Source organism: Pleurodeles waltl, chromosome 10, assembly GCF_031143425.1.
Source record: "Pleurodeles waltl isolate 20211129_DDA chromosome 10, aPleWal1.hap1.20221129, whole genome shotgun sequence".
NCBI classification, from domain to species: Eukaryota; Metazoa; Chordata; class Amphibia; order Caudata; family Salamandridae; genus Pleurodeles; species Pleurodeles waltl.
The window spans coordinates 7,598,413-7,621,113 of NC_090449.1; the positions used below are offsets into that span (position 1 = coordinate 7,598,413).

The 22,701-nt window shown below is 49.8% G+C and overlaps 1 protein-coding gene across 10 annotated transcripts in view; it reads right to left on the reverse strand.

Annotated features, from left to right (window-relative positions):
* Nucleotides 1-22,701, reverse strand: part of HUWE1 (HECT, UBA and WWE domain containing E3 ubiquitin protein ligase 1) — a 1,403,674-nt gene that overhangs the window by 494,931 nt on the left and 886,042 nt on the right. For all 10 annotated transcript variants that reach the window (XM_069209338.1, XM_069209335.1, XM_069209339.1 and 7 more), the window contains one exon: nucleotides 381-609. In XM_069209338.1, the coding sequence (XP_069065439.1) occupies nucleotides 381-609 (229 nt within the window). The remainder of the gene's footprint in view (nucleotides 1-380; nucleotides 610-22,701) is intronic.

Below are 22,701 nucleotides of genomic sequence, written 5' to 3' on the forward strand. Positions count from 1 at the left end.
TATATACAGAGCCAGCTTCCTACACCCAAGCCATAGATACCAGGGGTACCATTTACTAGGGACTTACGCGGGTGCCAAAAGTATTTCCATCTTGGGAACAATTGTACAGTTTAGGGAAAGAGATCTGGCACTGGGGCTTGGTTAGCAGGAACCCCAGTGCACTTCTGTCAAAACTGCATCACATACCAGACAAAAAGTGGGGGTGACAATGTCATTTACCTTCTCCCATCACGTCTGCTCCGACTACAAAATCACACTTCAATGCAGTGCCATCAGTATATTATTCTCTATGACAACTTAAAGCCTCACATTCGCCATTCATCATGCACTTCATAATTCATTGGAACTGATGCATTCAAGAGCAGAGCTCAAATCCTCACCTTTGCAGTATCAGAGGCGGGTTTGGCTGCCTGTTCCCAGGGTAGTGGACATGAATAGTGTGGCCAGTGTTGGCAGTCAGCTGCCTCAGAGTCCTCTGGCTGCGACCAATGCCTTGGGCCAGACGAGTCGTGGAAGAGCCACTGCCCAGGGTTAAGGAGCTGTGGTCTGCATGGCGCACCATTAATGGGTGAGTGGTGGGAATGTTTCCTGGAGAAGGAGGGATGTCGGCTGCAGAAGAATGAAAAGGTACACTGAATTACACACAGGATCAACATAAACAATGACAGTACACAGAGATGGAGCATTACTTCCACCAAGATAAGAATGTGCTCATTTGGGAAAATACATCTGCACTACTTGACTAAGATACTCAAAGTGGAAAACCAGATAATGAGTCTTATATGGCACTGATGGACAAAAACTGCAACCACGTTGTGAGGCTAGGGCACCCTAAAACAGCAAGGTGCCCAGGACTTCCTAAATGTCGTAAGATTATCAACATGTGTCAATTTCTCTGGAAGCGTACTGCAAGCGATACCTGTAACAGCTGGAAAGGCCTTACCCTCCCAACCTATATTCGGATTACATGAGCCTTATTAGATCCTACCATCAGTACAAGGAGTAAAATGTGATTTGAGCCTTCCATTGGATCGTTTTAGGAGTTAAAAACAAGGTTTCAAATTGAATAAATGATTCAATGCACATCAAATGTGCTTGTGCTGCCCTTCTCAAATATGTACTTAAGGGAATAGTAAAGACTTCTCTAACCACAAAATTCTGCAGGACCTGGAGTCTGTTTATGGTGGGACACAGTATACATGTCAACAGGTTATTACTATAATCTTGCCTGGTTCCTAGAATAGTTCCAGCCACTGTAGCAATATTAACTCCAACAGAAAAACGAATTTACTTACTTGTAACTAGAGTTTATCCTGGTATGCCAAATCACATCTCTGCCCCAGTCCCAAACCTTCTGCACAGCATGATCGGACAATTCAAAGTGGCATCACCCAGGAGTCAATGGTCACATCTCATATGGGGGCCTCAGCTCTGCCCCTCGCTGACATCACTGCTAGGGCATTTTCTCACAAAATCTTCAAAGGGGAGACCCTCCTGTGCTGACTCCAGTAGGCTTTGGCTGGCCCATCTCTGGTACAGTGACAGCTCATTGATTGATGTAGATACTGATGTAGATATCGTGCATACACCTGCCATCTAGCGTTGGCTTGGATATTTGTAACTGCTTTATCTGCGAAGACTTTCCAGTCTCAATGTATTGTGGATCTTCCTCTCCGTGGTAATGCGCATGGTCATCACCTACATTGATTGATTTGTGCACATCGGGAGGATATGTCAGTGGAGCTATAAATAGTATATAATGCTGGCCATGCACTATAAGTTTAGCCAAGGAGAATATGTACAATATACACATTCAAGTAATAAAGAACACAGTATCTGACACAAACAAATAACTACCGGGAGGTGGGTAAGTGCCTGTGAATCTACAATACTAGATGCTACAAATAAGATGTCTATGGGGGGTAAGTAACAATACATTTGCAGCTGTAGATATATATGCTGTGCATAGACTGTAAAGCAGTTTTTCTCTAGCGGTGGTTAGTCAATGGATGGTGCAGATGGTTTAAAAGAAAGTTCTGAGTAAGTCTGTCCAATACCGGCTTCTTCACGTGCTTGGACATCCATAAAGTAATGTTTATTGAATGTGTGTGGGTTTGACCATGTTGCTGTTTTGCAGATGTCAGCTAAGGAAATGTTATCCAGAAAAGCCACAGAAGCAAGCCTTTTCCTAGTGAAGTGTGCTCTTAGTGGAACTGGAAATGTCCCTTTTGCTTTATTGGTACATATCAGTATGCACTTAACTATCTAGCGATATCAGCCTTTGATATTTCATGTCCTTTCCTTGTTTTTGAGACTGTGATAATTGTGTTTTATACAAGGGTTTAGTTATGTTAAGGTAATATATTAGTGCTCTTTTTACATCCAGTGTACTAAGTTATTCTGCTACAGAGTATGGCTTGGGAAAGAAAACTGGAAATTCAATAGTTTGATTCATGTCAAAAGGACAACATTTTTGGCAAGGATTTAGGGTTGGTTCATAGGACAACCTTATCTTGATGTACCTCAAACAATGGAGATATCATACCAGATTTTGTACCACATGTTTTAGGGGATCACTGTGTTGAGACAAATTCCTTCCACTCTAGAGGTAGGTCAACTTGCTTCCTTGAGCAAGTCCATACATTCCGGTGATGGGTATAGTTACCCTAGGGCAACAGGAGCCAGATTGCACTGTCTGGGATTTGGATGTCTATCCCTTGATCCCACGTGAGAAGGTGCTTCCTGTTGAAGAGCTTCTTGTGAGGGACTACCAATAGCTCTAGTGGAGTTGTATACAATGGTTGTCTTGCCATGTGGAAGCAGCCTGCAGTGTACACGAAAAGGAGAATTCCACCATCTTGTGTGTGGCGGAATTCGGAACTCTGGGACCAGATGATGCCCACTCCCCGCAGGAAGTGGTCATCTAGAGGGTGTAGTGACTCCAAGGGTATGTTGCCCATTGGCTACTACCATTCAGACCCTAAACTGAGTACTTAGGTGCCCTCTTGACCAGGGAATCAGATTTGGCTACTGGAAACAGGAAGAAAGAAGAACCGAGAAGAGCGCACACTGAAGACCTGCACCTAAGACTGACATGAAACCCTGCCAGGCTGCTTGCACTTTTACCATCACTTGGATGACTTCACGAAGAGCTGGACATCCTCCCCAAAACCCTTGGAGGACTGCCAAGCACCTCAACAATCGGAAAAGTACTCCCTTGGAGAAGAGGAGCTGTTCTCCTGCACCTGCAGGCACCACTTTCAATGTCCAGTGCTCTGCCCCACTGCAAATCAGGCCCGCAGAGGGAAGGACGAGCCTGGAGAAGAATGTTTGGAGCCCAGCCCAGCCACTTCACCGAAGTCTAGAGACGCTGACACCTCTCGGAGTCTCCCTGCAGCTATACCTGGGGAACTGGCCCCCTGCAACAACCAAGGCTTGTTGATTATCCAATCTGTAGGAAACTGGCTCTGTATATGCAATACCAAAGTGAGGTATGGTGTGCAAACAGTCCAGGGCTCCTGAGAGGCTTTACAGAAGCTAAAGTAGATAATACTTGTAGGAAGTTGGCTCTGTATGTACCATTTCAAAGTAAGAAATAGCATGCACAGAGTGGCAAAAATCTTTTCTTAGTTTATTTTAAGAACCACTGGTTCAAGATTTTCAAGTAATACTTTAAATGAAAGGTATTTCACTCAGGTATCTTAGGAACTTCGAATCAACACAATATCATGTACAGTTTTAGCAAAAATGGCAATAAGCTATTTTAAAACTAGACAGTGCAATTTTCAACAGTTCCTGGGGAGGTAAGTTTTGGTTAGTTTTGCAGGTAAGAAACACCTACAGGGTTCAAAGTTGGGTCCAAGGTAGCCCACCGTTGGGGGTTCAGGGCAACCCCAAAGTTACCACATCAGCAGCTCAGGGCCGGTCAGGTGCAGAGGTCAGAGTGGTGCCCAAAACGCATAGGCTTCAATGGAGAAGGGGGTGCACAAGTCAGCACAAAAAGTACATCCTCAGCGGCAGAGTAGCGGCCGGGTGCAGAGTGCAAACAGGCGTCGGGTTTGCAACTGGTTTCCATGAGAGACCCAGGGGTCTCTTCAGCGAAGCAGGCAGGCAGGCAAGGGGGGCGCTCCTCGGGGTAGCCACCACCTGGGCAAGGGAGAGGGCCACCTGGGGGTTGCTTTTGCACTGGAGGTCAGATCCTTCAGGTCCTGGGGGCTGCGGGGGCAGAGTCTTTACCATGCGTCGGGTTCTTTGAAGCAGGCAGTCGCGGTCAGGGGGAGCCTCTGGATTCCCTCTGCAGGCATCGCTGTGGGGGATCAGGGGGTCAACTCTGGCTACTCACGGGCTCGCAGTCGCCGGGGAGTCCTCCCTGTAGTGTTGTTTCTCCGCAGATAGAGCCGGGGGCGTCAGGTGCAGAGTGGAAAGTTTCACGCTTCCGGCGGGAAACGTGGAGTCCTTTAAAGTTGTTTCTTTGTTGCAAGATTCAGTCTTTGTGGAACAGGGCCGCTGTCCTCTGGAGTTCTTGGTCCTTTTAGATGCAGGGTAGTCCTCTGAGGCTTCAGAGGTCGCTGGGCCCTGGGGGATGCGTTGCTGTTTTTCTCAAAGTGGGGAGAGGCCGGTAGGGCTGGGGCCAAAGCAGTTGGTGTCTCCGTCTTCTCAGCAGGGCTTCAGGTCAGCAGCCCTTCTTCGTCTTCAGGTTGCAGGAATCTATGCTTGGTTCTGGGGCCCCTAATTACTCAATTTAGGGGTGTGTTTAGGTCTGGGGGTTAGTAGCCAATGGCTACTAACCCTGAGGGTGGCTACACCCTCTTTGTGCCTCCTCCCTGAGGGGAGGGGGGCACAGCCCTAATCCTATTGGGGGAATCCTCCATCTGCAAGATGGAGGATTTCTAAAAGTCAGAGTCGCCTCAGCTCAGGACACCTTAGGGGTTGTCCTGACTGGCCAGTGACGACTCCTTGTTTTTCTCATTATCTCCTCCGGCCTTGCCGCCAAAAGTGGGGCCGTGGCCAGAGGGGGTGGTGGGGTGCTGTAACAAAGGGGGTGAGCCTTTGAGGCTCACCGCCAGGTGTTACAGTTCCTGAAGGGGGAGGTGTGAAGCACCTCCACCCAGTACAGGCTGTGTTACTAGCCACAGAGTGACAAAAGGCACTCTCCCCATGTGGCCAGCAACATGTCTGGAGTGTGACAGGCTGCTAAAACCAGTCAGCCTACACGGGTAGTTGGTTAAGGTTTCAGGGGGGCACCTCTAAGGTTCCCTCTGGGGTGTATGTTACAATAAAATGTACACTGGCATCAGTGTGCATTTATTGTGCTGAGAAGTTTGATACCAAACTTCACAGTTTTCAGTGTAGCCATTATGGTGCTGTGGAGTTTGTGCATGACAGACTCCCAGACCATATACTCTTATGGCTACCCTGCACTTACAATGTCTAAGGTTTTGCTTAGACACTGTAGGGGCATAGTGCTCATGCACTTATGCCCTCACCTATGGTATAGTGCACCCTGCTTTAGGGCTGTAAGGCCTGCTAGAGGGGTGACTTATCTAGGGGCACACCACCAGCAACACCGGGCCGACCAGGTGCACAGGTCAAAGTTGGTACTGGGCCCCCAATGGAATCCAATGGAGACTGGAGGCACTCCAAAATGGATACTTGGCAGGACAGTACCAGCGGTTTCAGGGCACTGACCCTGAAGGGGGGGGGTTTAAATCAACACTTGGGGGTGTGGGGAGGAAAGCCACAGGTCAGCACCACACACCCTCAGCTGCATAGGGGCGGCTGGGTGCAGGGTGTAGTAAGCTGGGTTCTGGTTGTATTACCTGTAAGGAAATGCCTCCTTGGCATGGTTGCCCCCTGACTTTTTGCCTTTGCTGATGCTATGTTTACAATTGAAAGTGTGCTGAGGCCTGCTAACCAGGCATCAGCACCAGTGTTCTTTCCCTAACCTGTACTTTTGTATCCACAATTGGCAGACCCTGGCATCCAGATAAGTCCCTTGTAACTGGTACTTCTAGTACCAAGGGCCCTGATGCCAAGGAAGGTCTCTAAGGGCTGCAGCATGTCTTATGCCACCCTGGAGACCTCTCACTCAGCACAGACACACTGCTTGCCAGCTTGTGTGTGCTAGTGAGGACAAAACGAGTAAGTCGACATGGCACTCCCCTCAGGGTGCCATGCCAGCCTCTCACTGCCTATGCAGTATAGGTAAGACACCCCTCTAGCAGGCCTTACAGCCCTAAGGCAGGGTGCACTATACCATAGGTGAGGGTACCAGTGCATGAGCATGGTACCCCTACAGTGTCTAAACAAAACCTTAGACATTGTAAGTGCAGGGTAGCCATAAGAGTATATGGTCTGGGAGTCTGTCAAACACGAACTCCACAGCACCATAATGGCTACACTGAAAACTGGGAAGTTTGGTATCAAACTTCTCAGCACAATAAATGCACACTGATGCCAGTGTACATTTTATTGTAAAATACACCACAGAGGGCACCTTAGAGGTGCCCCCTGAAACTTAACCGACTGTCTGTGTAGGCTGACTAGTTCCAGCAGCCTGCCACACCAGAGACATGTTGCTGGCCCCATGGGGAGAGTGCCTTTGCCACTCTGAGGCCAGTAACAAAGCCTGCACTGGGTGGAGATGCTAACACCTCCCCCAGGCAGGAGCTGTAACACCTGGCAGTGAGCCTCAAAGGCTCACCCCTTTGTCACAGCCCAGCAGGGCACTGCAGCTTAGTGGAGTAGCCCGCCCCCTCCGGCCACGGCCCCCACTTTTGGCGGCAAGGCTGGAGGGAACAAAGAAAGCAACAAGGAGGAGTCACTGGCCAGTCAGGACAGCCCCTAAGGTGTCCTGAGCTGAAGTGACTAACTTTTAGAAATCCTCCATCTTGCAGATGGAGGATTCCCCCAATAGGGTTAGGATTGTGACCCCCTCCCCTTGGGAGGAGGCACAAAGAGGGTGTACCTACCCTCAGGGCTAGTAGCCATTGGCTACTAATCCCCCAGACCTAAACACGCCCTTAAATTTAGTATTTAAGGGCTACCCTGAACCCTAGAAAATCAGATTCCTGCAACTACAAGAAAAAGGACTGCCTAGCTGAAAACCCCTGCAGAGGAAGACCAGAAGACGACAACTGCCTTGGCTCCAGAAACTCACCGGCCTGTCTCCTGCCTTCCAAAGATCCTGCTCCAGCGACGCCTTCCAAAGGGACCAGCGACCTCGACATCCTCTGAGGACTGCCCCTGCTTCGAAAAGACAAGAAACTCCCGAGGACAGCGGACCTGCTCCAAGAAAGGCTGCAACTTTGTTTCCAGCAGCCTTGAAAGAACCCTGCAAGCTCCCCGCAAGAAGCGTGAGACTTGCAACACTGCACCCGGCGACCCCGACTCGGCTGGTGGAGATCCGACACCTCAGGAGGGACCCCAGGACTACTCTGATACTGTGAGTACCAAAACCTGTCCCCCCTGAGCCCCCACAGCGCCGCCTGCAGAGGGAATCCCGAGGCTTCCCCTGACCGCGATTCTTTGAATCCTAAGTCCCGACGCCTGGGAGAGACCCTGCACCCGCAGCCCCCAGGACCTGAAGGACCGGACTTTCACTGGAGAAGTGACCCCCAGGAGTCCCTCTCCCTTGCCCAAGTGGAGGTTTCCCCGAGGAACCCCCCCCTTGCCTGCCTGCAGCGCTGAAGAGATCCCGAGATCTCTCATAGACTAACATTGCGAACCCGACGCTTGTTTCTACACTGCACCCGGCCGCCCCAGCGCTGCTGAGGGTGAAATTTCTGTGTGGGCTTGTGTCCCCCCCGGTGCCCCACAAAACCCCCCTGGTCTGCCCTCCGAAGACGCGGGTACTTACCTGCAAGCAGACCGGAACCGGGGCACCCCCTTCTCTCCATTCTAGCCTATGTGTTTTGGGCACCACTTTGAACTCTGCACCTGACCGGCCCTGAGCTGCTGGTGTGGTGACTTTGGGGTTGCTCTGAACCCCCAACGGTGGGCTACCTTGGACCAAGAACTGAACCCTGTAAGTGTCTTACTTACCCGGTAAAACTAACAAAAACTTACCTCCCCCAGGAACTGTGAAAATTGCACTAAGTGTCCACTTTTAAAACAGCTATTTGTCAATAACTTGAAAAGTATACATGCAATTTTTATGATTTAAAGTTCCTAAAGTACTTACCTGCAATACCTTTCGAATGAGATATTACATGTAGGATTTGAACCTGTGGTTCTTAAAATAAACTAAGAAAATATATTTTTCTATATAAAAACCTATTGGCTGGATTTGTCTCTGAGTGTGTGTACCTCATTTATTGTCTATGTGTATGTACAACAAATGCTTAACACTACTCCTTGGATAAGCCTACTGCTCGACCACACTACCACAAAATAGAGCATTAGTATTATCTATTTTTACCACTATTTTACCTCTAAGGGGAACCCTTGGACTCTGTGCATGCTATTCCTTACTTTGAAATAGCACATACAGAGCCAACTTCCTACATTACCCACCCATTATTTTTGTATGGTGTCAGTATTTCATGGACTGTAGTGCACTGGGATCCTGCTATCCAGGGCACCAGTGCTTTCTCCCCTATATTTGGTTGCTTGGTAACTTTTTACACCCACAATTGGCATACTGGTGCAACCATGTAAGCCCCAAGTATATGGCCTTAGGTACCCAGGGTATTGGTACACAAGGGGTCTCCCATGGGCTGCAACATGTATTGTGCCACCCATGGGAGCCCATGTAAACTGTGTCTGCAGGTCTGCCATTGCAGCCTGTGTGAAATGTTGCATGCACTCTTTCAGCACCAAACCTGGTCACTGCACTTAGACACTATAAGTTACTCCTCTGGGGGGCTCTTCAGCCCAAGGGCAGGAAGCAAGGTCCCAAGTGTGAGGGTATGCCTGCATCAGCAGGGTGCCCCTACATACCCCAGGCCAATTCCTGGATTCTAAGTGCGGGGAAGCCATGTAGTGGACACTGGTCAACACGAGTGGTCTAACTACATAATGGCTTCTCCGAACCTAGGCATGTTTTGTATTAAACAAGTTGGAATCATGGAGCTACACCGATTATAGTGTTAGTTACATACCACCATGTACTCTGGGGGTTCCTTATAGGATCCCCCATTATGCCTATGCAGCCTTAGGGGTCTAGCTGCCAGCCCACCCTGCTGCTGACCCCAGACACTGCTCTGCCCTCTTGCTGGTGAGCAAGGCTCAGGCCAAAGAAGCAGAACAAAAGATTTCCTGCAAGGGAAGGTTGTGACCACCTATCCGTGTGTATTAGGTGTCTAAGGGTTGGGATGGGGTGGCCTCTGAGCACCACCAGACTGTTTTGAAGGGCACATTTGCTGCCCTCCTTGCAGAATTCAGTTTGCACCAGTTAAGGAAACCCTTGTTACTGCTCTGGCGCAAAACTACACAAAGGACAGGGGAGTGATCACCGCCTGTCCAGCTCCTCCCCTAGGGAAGTGCACAGAGCTCTGCCAGGTGGCCACCTTGGAAACAAAATGGGCAGAAGCCCCTGGAAGCATCTGACAGGTTAGGACAGGAAGATGACATCCCTGACCCCTCTGATAGGTGGGCCCCTTCAGAGTGAGACCAACCCCCTTTTAGTGTTACTTAAGGACTCCCCTGTGGATGGGTCCTCCGATTTACCAAGCAAGACTCTCCAAGGAACTATCGGCAAGACATCTTCTGCTCTTGGCATCGGGTACAACTGCTGGTGTGCTTTGGAACTGAAACACTTCTGCTTCTGGTGGGAAGGCTCCCACTTCAACACTGTTTCTCAGGATCCTGCACGAATTTTGCAACATCCATGGGCTGTGCATCCTCCAGGGTCAACAATTCTTTACAACAGGAAGCACAAAGGAATCTACCTTGGAGTGAAGGAGTCACTCCCCTGCAGTCACAGGCACCTCAAGACAACGGTGACCAGGCGGTGGAGTCTGCTGTCCCCTGGACATCCGACTGCAGCACAGGTGGTGAGTCTGTGGCCTCCGCTGGGTCCTGTTTGTCTTCTAACCAGCTTGGGAGACTGTAGGCTCCTGCCACTGGACAGGAACCCCTGTGCACCAAGACTGTTGCACTTGCCAAGGCTTAAACTCTAGGAGCTCTTCAGGCGCAAGAAGGCCGGCCTCCAGCACTCCAACACGAAGATCAGCCCCTGTCCTGCGACATGGGACTTCTGTTTTGCTGTGCTGCTGAGGCCTCCTTGTAACTTTGTGTCCATCGCCTGTGGTCACTTGTTGGGGCACCAATGACTTCTGCTGGCCTTCCTGTGTGCTGAAGGCCAGCCCTGAGTCCCACTCCTGGGTAGAGTCTCCTGCACCTTGCTGGTTCCCAAAACTTTGCAAACACTTCTTGTAGGAAGTTGGCTCTGTATGTGCTATTTCAAAGTAAGGAATAGCATGCACAGATTCCAAGGGTTCCCCTTAGAGGTAAGATAGTGGCAAAAAGAGATAATACTAATGCTCTATTTTGTGGTAGTGTGGTCGCGCAGTAGGCTTATCCAAGGAGTAGTGTTAAGCATTTGTTGTACATACACACAGGCAATAAAGAAGGAACACACACTCAGAGACAAATCCAGCCAATAGGTTCTGTTATAGAAAAATATATTTTCTTAGTTTATTTTAGGAATCACAGGTTCAAATTCTACATGTAATATCTCATTTGAAAGGTATTGCAGGTAAGTACTTTAGGAACTTTGAATAATCACAGTAGCATATATACTTTTTTACATAAAACACAATAAGCTGTTTTAAAAGTGGACAGTGCAATTTTCACAGTTCCTGGGGGAGGTAAAGTATTGCTATTTTTAGCAGGTAAGTAAATCACTTACAGGTCACCGTTTTGGGTCCAAGGTAGCCCACCGTTGGGGGTTCAGAGCAACCCCAAAGTTACCACACCAGCAGCTCAGGGCCGGTCAGGTGCAGAGGTCAAAGAGGTGCCCAAAACACATAGGCTTCAAAGGAGAGAAGGGGGTGCCCCGGTTCCAGTCTGCCAGCAGGTAAGTACCCGCGTCTTCGGAGGGCAGACCAGGGGGGTTTTGAAGGGCACCGGGGGGGACACAAGTCAGCACAAAAAGTACACCCTCAGCAGCGCGGGGGCGGTCGGGTGCAGTGTGCAAACACGCGTCGGGTTTTCAATGAGAGACCAAGGGGTCTCTTCAGCGGTGCAGGCAGGCAAGGGGGGGGGGGCTCCTCGGGGTAGCCACCACCTGGGCAAGGGAGAAGGCCTCCTGGGGGTCACTCCTGCACAGAAGTTCCGTTCCTTCAGGTGCTGGGGGCTGCGGGTGCAGGGTCTTTTCCAGCCGTCAGGACTTTAGGTTCAGGCAGTCGCGGTCAGGGGGAGCCTCGGGATTCCCTCTGCAGGCGTCGCTGTGGGGGGTCAGGGGGGACAACTTTGGTTACTCACGGACTCGGAGTCGCCGGAGGGTCCTCCCTGAGGTGTTGGTTCTCCACCAGTCGAGTCGGGGTCGCCGGGTGCAGTGTTGCAAGTCTCACGCTTCTTGCAGGGAGTTGCAGGGGTCTTTAAATCCGCTCCTTTGAAACAAAGTTGCAGTTCTTTTGGAGAAGTGACGCTGTCCTCTGGAGTTTCTTGTCTTTCTTGAAGCAGGGCAGTCCTCTGAGGATTCAGAGGTCGCTGGTCCCTTGGGAAGCGTCGCTGGAGCAGGTTTCTTTGGAAGGCAAGAGACAGGCCGGTAAGTCTGGGGCCAAAGCAGTTGGTGTCTTCTTTTCTTCCTCTGCAGGGGTCTTTCAGCTCAGCAGTCCTCTTCTTGTTAGTTGCAGGAATCTAAATTCTTACGTTCAGGGGAGCCCTTAAATACTAAATTTAAGGGCGTGTTTAGGTCTGGGGGTTAGTAGCCAATGGCTACTAGCCCTGAGGGTGGGTACACCCTCTTTGTGCCTCCTCCCAAGGGGAGGGGGTCACATTCCTATCCCTGTTGGGGGAATCCTCCTTCTACAAGATGGAGGATTTCTAAAAGTCAGAGTCACCTCAGCTCAGGACACCTTAGGGGCTGTCCTGACTGGCCAGTGACGACTCCTTGTTTTTCTTATTATCTCTCCTGGACTTGCCGCCAAAAGTGGGGGCTGGGTCCAGGAGGCGGGCATCTCCACTAGCTGGAGTGCCCTGGGGCATTGTAACACGAAGCTTGAGCCTTTGAAACTCACTGCTAGGTGTTGCAGTTCCTGCAGGGGGGAGGTGTGAAGCACCTCCACCCAGAGCAGGCTTTGTTTCTGTCCTCAGAGAGCACAAAGGCTCTCACCACATGGGGTCAGAAACTCGTCTCTCAGTAGCAGGCTGGCAGAGACCAGTCAGTCCTGCACTGAACAATTGGGTAAAATACAGGGGGTATCTCTAAGATGCCCTCTGTGTGCATTTTTTAATAAATCCGACACTGGCATCAGTGTGGGTTTATTATTCTGAGAAGTTTGATACTAAACTTCCCAGTATTCAGTGTAGCCATTATGGAGCTGTGGAGTTCGTTTTTGACAGACTCCCAGCCCATATACTCTTATGGTTACCCTGCACTTACAATGTCTAAGGTTTTGCTCAGACACTGTAGGGGCATAGTGCTCATGCACCTATGCCCTCACCTGTGGTATAGTGCACCCTGCCTTAGGGCTGTAAGGCCTGCTAGAGGGGTGACTTACCTATGCCACAGGCAGTGTGAGGTTGGCATGGCACCCTGAGGGGAGTGCCATGTCGACTTAGTCATTTTCTCCCCACCAGCACACACAAGCTGGTAAGCAGTGTGTCTGTGCTGAGTGAGGGGTCCCTAGGGAGGCATAAGACATGCTGCAGCCCTTAGAGACCTTCCCTGGCATCAGGGCCCTTGGTACCAGGGGTACCAGTTACAAGGGACTTACCTAGGTGCCAGGGTTGTGCCAATTGTGGAAACAATGGTACATTTTAGGTGAAAGAACACTGGTGCTGGGGCCTGGTTAGCAGGGTCCCAGCACACTTCTCAGTCAAGTCAGCATCAGTATCAAGCAAAAAGTGGGGGGTAACTGCAACAGGAAGCCATTTCTTTACACTTCTTCAGCACCTGCTTGCACTTGACAGTGCTTGTTAGTGACCTCCTGCAATCCGGTGACCATTGAGGGACAACTCGTAGGCGACTCTTAGGATCTTCTGCAGCTCCTGGACCATGCAGCTGGACTTTTTCCACTGACTTGCAGGAACATCACCTTCAGGAGGGCGGACATTGCCACCTGAGCACCTCTAAGGGTTCTCAACTCTGCCACCTTCCTTTGAAGGTCCTCCACGTCCAAACTCCATTTCTAGATTCCACTGGCCTAGTCCACGGGTCAGGACAGCAGCTGGACAATCTAGAGCTTCCACTGACTTCAGAGAGTCCCTCTACCCTCTGCATCCAGGTCCATGGTGTAGGTACTCCTGTCTTCTGGGTATCCTGCGGTAGAGACAAACTCCATCCATCCTCTTATCTCCTGGTTTCCTCGAGGTCCACTGGGAAGGATCCTTAATCCCACTAACTCCAACCACTACTCCTTGTGCTAGCCTAAGGGACACCTGGGTGGGTAACTACCTTGCACCTGGTTGCTGGGGACACTTGTTGAACTTACCTCTGGTGTTTCTATCTGCCCCCAGACCCAAGCTCCTAGCTAACAACCACACTACCTTGGTTGGGGTCACTATTTCACATCCCACTTTTTTAGTCTATGGTTTGGCCCTCCCATAGGCCCCTGTGTATTTTTATGCTATTTCTGATGGTTATTTTGTGAATGTATTGTGTGTAGCTATCTCTGTCGTAGTTGAACTCTCGCTCCTAGGCAGACTGCTGATTTAGGGATGACAGCACGTTTGTAGGTGACTAAACCATTCCTACACGTCATAACTGTCGGCCCAACCCTACCGGCTCACAAGCAGAGGAGTCATGTTGACACACAGAAAATGCAGGAGAGTTTAATATTTTTATTGAAAGGACTGCAATCTACGATAAAATGCATGAGCTGCAATGATTAGGATAATGAATAATAAAAGCATGATTGAAAAAAATGATTTGTAAATACAACCCCACCCAACCACATTGTAATAAACATGACATGTTAAACCCATAGCATAGAGAACCTAATCCCTAACTTAATGAGAGCTAAGAGTGCTACACCTAATCTGCCAGTACCGTGTCCAAGAGAAGCACCCCCACAACCTCGTTACCTTGGAATGAGGTTTCGGTCAGACTCCGCGGTGACACAAAGGCTGATTTCTGCAGCAAGGTGACATGCAGCATAGCTGGCATCTGGTAGGAAGCCCTCTAATAACCTTGTCTGTGTGAGATATATTTATACAGATCATGTAGAATCCCTGAGACAGGTATGTTCTCAAAGAATAGTTAAGGGGGCAGGTTTGTGGGGGCAATTATGTAAACAATTGCCACCAAATGTACGTTATGTTCCTCTCGCACGTAAGTGGGAAAGGGGCATTGTAAGGAAATGGCTCCCTGTTGCAATTACCCCCCACTTTTTGTCTGATACTGATGCTGACGACTGAGAAGTGTGCTGGGACCCTGCTAACCAGGCCCCAGCACCAGTGTTCTTTCACCTAAAATGTACCATTGTCTCCACAATTGGCACAACCCTGGCACACAGATTAAGTCCCTTGTAACTGGTACCCCTGGTACCAAGGGCCCTGATGCCAGGGAAGGTCTTTAAGGGCTGCAGCACGTCTTATGCCACCCTAGGGACCCCTCACGCAGCACAGACACACTGCTTGCCAGCTTATGTGTGCTGGTGGGGAGAAAATGGCTAAGTCGACATGGCACTCCCCTCAGGGTGCCATGCCAACCTCACACTGCCTGTGGCATAGGTAAGTCACCCCTCTAGCAGGCCTTACAACCCTAAGGCAGGGTGCACTATACCACAGGTGAGGGCATAGGTGCATGAGCACTATGCCCCTACAGTGTCTAAGCAAAACCTTAGACATTGTAAGTGCAGGGTAGCCATAAAGAGTATATGGTCTGGGAGTCAGTCAAAAACGAACTCCACAGCTCCATAATGGCTACACTGAATACTGGTAAGTTTAGTATCAAACTTCTCAGAATAATAAACCCACATTGATGCCAGTCCTGGATTTATTATAAAATGCACACAGAGGGGATCTTAGAGATGCCCCCTGTATTTTACCCAATTGTTCAGTGCAGGACTGACTGGTCTGTGCCAGCCTGCTGCTGAGAGACGATATTCTGACCCCATGTGGTGAGGGCCTTTGTGCTCTGAGGACAGAAACAAAAGCCTACTCTGGGTGGAGGTGTGTAGGAAGTTGGCTCTGTATGTGCTATTTCAAAGTAAGGAATAGCATGCACAGAGTCCAAGGGTTCCCCTTAGAGGTAAGATAGTGGCAAAAAGAGATAATACTAATGCTCTATTTTGTGGTAGTGTGGTCGAGCAGTAGGCTTATCCAAGGAGTAGTGTTAAGCATTTGTTGTACATACACACAGACAATAAATGAGGTACACACACTCAGAGACAAATCCAGCCAATAGGTTTTTATATAGAAAAATATCTTTTCTTAGTTTATTTTAAGAACCACAGGTTCAAATTCTACATGTAATATCTCATTCGAAAGGTATTGCAGGTAAGTACTTTAGCAACTTCAAATCATCAAAATTGCATGTATACTTTTCAAGTTATTCACAAATAGCTGTTTTAAAAGTGGACACAGTGCAATTTTCACAGTTCCTAGGGGAGGTAAGTATTTGTTAGGTTAACCAGGTAAGTAAGACACTTACAGGGCTTAGTTCTTGGTCCAAGGTAGCCCACCGTTGGGGGTTCAGAGCAACCCCAAAGTCACCACACCAGCAGCTCAGGGCCGGTCAGGTGCAGAGTTCAAAGTGGTGCCCAAAACGCATAGGCTAGAATGGAGAGAAGGGGGTGCCCCGGTTCCGGTCTGCTTGCAGGTAAGTACCCGCGTCTTCGGAGGGCAGACCAGGGGGGTTTTGTAGGGCACCGGGGGGGACACAAGCCCACACAGAAATTTCACCCTCAGCAGCGCGGGGGCGGCCGGGTGCAGTGTAGAAACAAGCGTCGGGTTTGTAATGGAAGTCAATGGGAGATCTCGGGATCTCTTCAGCGCTGCAGGCAGGCAAGGGGGGGGTTCCTCGGGGAAACCTCCACTTGGTCAAGGGAGAGGGACTCCTGGGGGTCACTCCTCCAGTGAAAGTCCGGTCCTTCGGGTCCTGGGGGCTGCGGGTGCAGGGTCTCTCCCAGGTGTCGGGACTTAGGATTCAAAGAGTCGTGGTCAGGGGAAGCCTCGGGATTCCCTCTGCAGGCGGCGCTGTGGGGGCTCAGGGGGGACAGGTTTTGGTACTCACAGTCTTAGAGTAGTCCTGGGGTCCCTCCTGAGGTGTTGGATCGCCACCAGCCGAGTCGGGGTCGCCGGGTGCAGTGTTGCAAGTCTCACGCTTCTTGCGGGGAGCTTGCAGGGTTCTTTAAAGCTGCTGGAAACAAAGTTGCAGCTTTTCTTGGAGCAGGTCCGCTGTCCTCGGGAGTTTCTTGTCTTTTCGAAGCAGGGGCAGTCCTCAGAGGATGTCGAGGTCGCTGGTCCCTTTGGAAGGCGTCGCTGGAGCAGGATCTTTGGAAGGCAGGAGACAGGCCGGTGAGTTTCTGGAGCCAAGGCAGTTGTCGTCTTCTGGTCTTCCTCTGCAGGGGTTTTCAGCTAGGCAGTCCTTCTTCTTGTAGTTGCAGGAATCTAATTTTCTAGGGTTCAGGGTAGCCCTTAAATACTAAATTTAAGGGCGTGTTTAGGTCTGGGGGGTTAGTAGCCAATGGCTACTAGCCCTGAGGGTGGGTACACCCTCTTTGTGCCTCCTCCCAAGGGGAGGGGGTCACAATCCTAACCCTATTGGGGGAATCCTCCATCTGCAAGATGGAGGATTTCTAAAAGTTAGAGTCACTTCAGCTCAGGACACCTTAGGGGCTGTCCTGACTGGCCAGTGACGACTCCTTGTTATTCTCATTATTTTCTCCGGCCTTGCCGCCAAAAGTGGGGCCTGGCCGGAGGGGGCGGGCAACTCCACTAGCTGGAGTGTCCTGCTGGGTTGGCACAAAGGAGGTGAGCCTTTGAGGCTCACCGCCAGGTGTGACAATTCCTGCCTGGGGGAGGTGTTAGCATCTCCACCCAGTGCAGGCTTTGTTACTGGCCTCAGAGTGACAAAGGCACTCTCCCCATGGGGCCAGCAACATGTCTCGGTTTGTGGCAGGCTGCTAAAACTAGTCAGCCTACACAGATAGTCGGTTAAGTTTCAGGGGGCACCTCTAAGGTGCCCTCTGGGGTGTATTTTACAATAAAATGTACACTGGCATCAGTGTGCATTTATTGTGCTGAGAAGTTTGATACCAAACTTCCCAGTTTTCAGTGTAGCCATTATGGTGCTGTGGAGTTCGTGTTTGACAAACTCCCAGACCATATACTCTTATGGCTACCCTGCACTTACAATGTCTAAGGTTTTTGTTTAGACACTGTAGGGGTACCATGCTCATGCACTGGTACCCTCACCTATGGTATAGTGCACCCTGCCTTAGGGCTGTAAGGCCTGCTAGAGGGGTGTCTTACCTATACTGCATAGGCAGTGAGAGGCTGGCATGGCACCCTGAGGGGAGTGCCATGTCGACTTACTCGTTTTGTCCTCACTAGCACACACAAGCTGGCAAGCAGTGTGTCTGTGCTGAGTGAGAGGTCTCCAGGGTGGCATAAGACATGCTGCAGCCCTTAGAGACCTTCCTTGGCATCAGGGCCATTGGTACTAGAAGTACCAGTTACAAGGGACTTATCTGGATGCCAGGGTCTGCCAATAGTGGATACAAAAGTACAGGTTTAGGGAAAGAACACTGGTGCTGGGGCCTGGTTAGCAGGCCTCAGCACACTTTCAATTGTAAACATAGCATCAGCAAAGGCAAAATGTCAGGGGGCAACCATGCCAAGGAGGCATTTCCTTACACAACCCCCCCCCCCAAACGAAAGAGGATGAGACTAACCTTTCCCAAGAGAGTCTTCATTTTCTAAGTGGAAGAACCTGGAAAGGCCATCTGCATTGGCATGGGCAGTCCCAGGTCTGTGTTCCACTATAAAGTCCATTCCCTGTAGGGAGATGGACCACCTCAACAGTTTAGGATTTTCACCTTTCATTTGCATCAGCCATTTGAGAGGTCTGTGGTCAGTTTGAACTAGGAAGTGAGTCCCAAAGAGGTATGGTCTCAGCTTCTTCAGGGACCAAACCACAGCAAAGGCCTCCCTCTCAATGGCACTCCAACGCTGCTCCCTGGGGAGTAACCTCCTGCTAATGAAAGCAACAGGCTGGTCAAGGCCATCATCATTTGTTTGGGACAAAACTGCCCCTATCCCATGTTCAGAGGCATCAGTCTGCACAATGAACTGCTTAGAATAATCTGGAGCTTTTAGAACTGGTGCTGAGCACATTGCTTGTTTCAGGGTGTCAAAGGCCTGTTGGCATTCCACAGTCCAGTTCACCTTCTTGGGCATTTTCTTGGAGGTGAGTTCAGTGAGGGCTGTCACAATGGATCCATATCCCTTCACAAACCTCCTGTAATACCCAGTCAAGCCAAGGAATGCCCTGACTTGAGTCTGGGTTTTTGGAGCTACCCAGTCCAGAATAGTCTGGATCTTGGGTTGGAGTGGCTGAACTTGGCCTCCACCTACAAGGTGTCCCAAGTAAACCACAGTTCCCTGCCCTATCTGGCATTTGGATGCCTTGATAGAGAGGCCTGCAGATTGCAGAGCCTTCAAAACCTTCTTCAGGTGGACCAGGTGATCCTGCCAGGTGGAGCTAAAGACAGCAATATCATCAAGATAAGCTGTGCTAAAGGACTCCAAGCCAGCAAGGACTTGATTCACCAACCTTTGGAAGGTGGCAGGGGCATTCTTTAAACCAAAGGGCATAACAGTAAACTGATAATGCCCATCAGGTGTGGAGAATGCTGTCTTTTCTTTTGCTCCAGGTGCCATTTTTATTTGCCAGTACCCTGCTGTCAAGTCAAAGGTACTTAGAAATTTGGCAGCACCTAATTTATCAATGAGCTCATCAGCTCTTGGTTTTGGATGAGCATCTGTCTTGGTGACAGAATTGAGCCCTCTGTAGTCCACACAAAACCTCATCTCTTTCTTTCCATCTTTGGTGTGAGGTTTGGGGACTAAGACCACTGGGCTAGCCCAGGGGCTGTCAGAGCGCTCAATTACTCCCAATTCCAGCATCTTGTGGACTTCCACCTTGATGCTTTCCTTAACATGGTCAGATTGTCTAAAGATTTTGTTCTTGACAGGCATGCTGTCTCCTGTGTCCACATCATGGGTACACAGGTGTGTCTGACCAGGGGTTAAGGAGAAGAGTTCAGGAAACTGTTGTAGGACTCTCCTACAATCAGCTTGCTGTTGGCCAGAGAGGGTGTCTGAGTAGATCACTCCATCTACTGTGCCATCTTTTGGGTCTGATGACAGAAGATCAGGGAGAGGTTCACTCTCTGCCTCCTGATCCTCATCTGTTACCATCAACAGATTCACATCAGCCCTGTCATGGAAGAGCTTAAGGCGGTTCACATGGATCACCCTCTTGGGGCTCCTGCTTGTGCCCAGGTCCACCAGGTAGGTGACCAGACTCTTCCTTTCTAGTACTGGGTAAGGGCCACTCCATTTGTCCTGGAGTGCCCTGGGAGCCACAGGCTCCAGAACCCAGACTTTCTGCCCTGGTTGGAACTCAACCAGTGCAGCCTTTTGGTCATACCAAAACTTCTGGAGCTGTTGGCTGGCCTCAAGGTTTTTGGTTGCCTTTTCCATGTACTCTGCCATTCTAGAGCGAAGGCCAAGCACATAGTCCACTATGTCCTGTTTAGGCTCATGGAGAGGTCTCTCCCAGCCTTCTTTAACAAGGGCAAGTGGTCCCCTTACAGGATGGCCAAACAGAAGTTCAAAGGGTGAGAATCCTACTCCCTTCTGTGGCACCTCTCTGTAAGCGAAAAGCAGACATGGCAAGAGGACATCCCATCTCCTTTTGAGCTTTTCTGGGAGCCCCATGATCATGCCTTTTAATGTCTTGTTGAATCTCTCAACCAAGCCATTAGTTTGTGGATGGTATGGTGTAGTGAATTTATAAGTCACTCCACACTCATTCCACATGTGCTTTAGGTATGCTGACATGAAGTTGGTACCTCTGTCAGACACCACCTCCTTAGGGAAACCCACTCTGGTAAAGATACCAATGAGGGCCTTGGCTACTGCAGGGGCAGTAGTCGACCTAAGGGGAATAGCTTCAGGATACCTGGTAGCATGATCCACTACTACCAGGATATACATATTTCCTGAGGCTGTGGGAGGTTCTAGTGGACCAACTATGTCCACACCCACTCTTTCAAAGGGAACCCCCACCACTGGAAGTGGAATGAGGGGGGCCTTTGGATGTCCACCTGTCTTACCACTGGCTTGACAGGTGGGGCAGGAGAGGCAAAACTCCTTAACCATGTTGGACATATTGGGCCAGTAGAAGTGGTTGACTAACCTCTCCCACGTCTTGGTTTGTCCCAAATGTCCAGCAAGGGGAATGTCATGGGCCAATGTTAGGATGAACTCTCTGAACAGCTGAGGCACTACCACTCTCCTAGTGGCACCAGGTTTGGGGTCTCTGGCCTCAGTGTACAGGAGTCCATCTTCCCAATAGACCCTATGCGTTCCATTTTTCTTGCCTTTGGACTCTTCAGCAGCTTGCTGCCTAAGGCCTTCAAGAGAGGGACAGGTTTCTTGTCCCTTACACAGCTCCTCCCTTGAGGGTCCCCCTGGGCCTAAGAGCTCAACCTGATAAGGTTCAAGCTCCAAAGGCTCAGTTCCCTCAGAGGGCAGAACTTCTTCCTGAGAAGAGAGGTTCCCTTTCTTTTGCTGTGTTGCAGTTGGTTTCCCAACTGACTTTCCTTTCCTCTTGGTAGGCTGGGCCATTCTTCCAGACTCCAGCTCTACTTGTTCACCCTGTGCCTTGCACTGTGCTCTGGTTTTCACACACACCAGTTCAGGGATACCCAGCATTGCTGCATGGGTTTTTAGTTCTACCTCAGCCCATGCTGAGGACTCCAGGTCATTTCCAAGCAGACAGTCCACTGGGATATTTGAGGAGACCACCACCTGTTTCAGGCCATTGACCCCTCCCCATTCTAAAGTAACCATTGCCATGGGATGTACTTTTCTCTGATTGTCAGCGTTGGTGACTGTGTAAGTTTTTCCAGTCAGGTATTGGCCAGGGGAAACCAGTTTCTCTGTCACCATGGTGACACTGGCACCTGTATCCCTCAGGCCCTCTATTCTAGTCCCATTAATTAAGAGTTGCTGTCTGTATTTTTGCATGTTAGGCGGCCAGACAGCTAGTGTGGCTAAATCCACCCCACCCTCAGAAACTAGAGTAGCTTCAGTGTGGACCCTGATTTGCTCTGGGCACACTGTTGATCCCACTTGGAGACTAGCCATACCAGTGTTACCTGGATGGGAGTTTGGAGTGGAACCTTTCTTGGGACAGGCCTTGTCTCCAGTTTGGTGTCCATGCTGTTTACAGCTATGACACCAGGCCTTTTTGGGATCAAAGTTTTTACCCTTGTACCCATTGTTTTGTGAAGAGGCTCTGGGCCCACCCTCCTGTGCAGGTTTTTGGGGGCCTGTAGAAGACTCTTTACTATTTTTAGTTTTGGTTGTCTCATCACCCTTCCCCTGGGGAGTCTTTGTGACCCCTTTCTTTTGGTCACCCCCTGTTGAAGTCTTGGACACCCTTGTCTTGACCCAATGGTCCGCCTTCTTTCCCAATTCTTGGGGAGAAATTGGTCCTAGGTCTACCAGATGCTGATGCAGTTTATCATTGAAACAATTACTTAACAGGTGTTCTTTCACAAATAAATTGTACAGCCCATCATAATTACTTACACCACTGCCTTGAATCCAACCATCTAGTGTTTTCACTGAGTAGTCAACAAAGTCAACCCAGGTCTGGCTCGAGGATTTTTGAGCCCCCCTGAACCTAATCCTGTACTCCTCAGTGGAGAATCCAAAGCCCTCAATCAGGGTACCCTTCATGAGGTCATAAGATTCTGCATCTTTTCCAGAGAGTGTGAGGAGTCTATCCCTACACTTTCCAGTGAACATTTCCCAAAGGAGAGCACCCCAGTGAGATCTGTTCACTTTTCTGGTTACACAAGCCCTCTCAAAAGCTGTGAACCATTTGGTGATGTCATCACCATCTTCAAATTTTGTCACAATCCCTTTGGGGATTTTTAACATGTCAGGAGAATCTCTGACCCTATTTATATTGCTGCCACCATTGATGGGTCCTAGGCCCATCTCTTGTCTTTCCCTTTCTATGGCTAGGAGCTGTCTCTCTAAAGCCAATCTTTTGGCCATCCTGGCTAACAGGAGGTCATCTTCACTGAGAGCATCCTCAGTGATTTCAGAAATGTGGGACCCTCCTGTGAGGGACTCACTATTTCTGACTAACACAGTTGGAGACAGGACTTGAGGGGTCCTGTTCTCCCTATTTAGGACTGGAGGAGGGACATTGGCCTCCAAGTCACTAATTTCTTCCTCTGTGAGGTCATCATCAGAGGGGTTGGCTTTTTCAAACTCTGCCAACAGCTCCTGGAGCTGGATTTTGGTAGGTCTGGAGCCAATGGTTATTTTTTTGATATTACA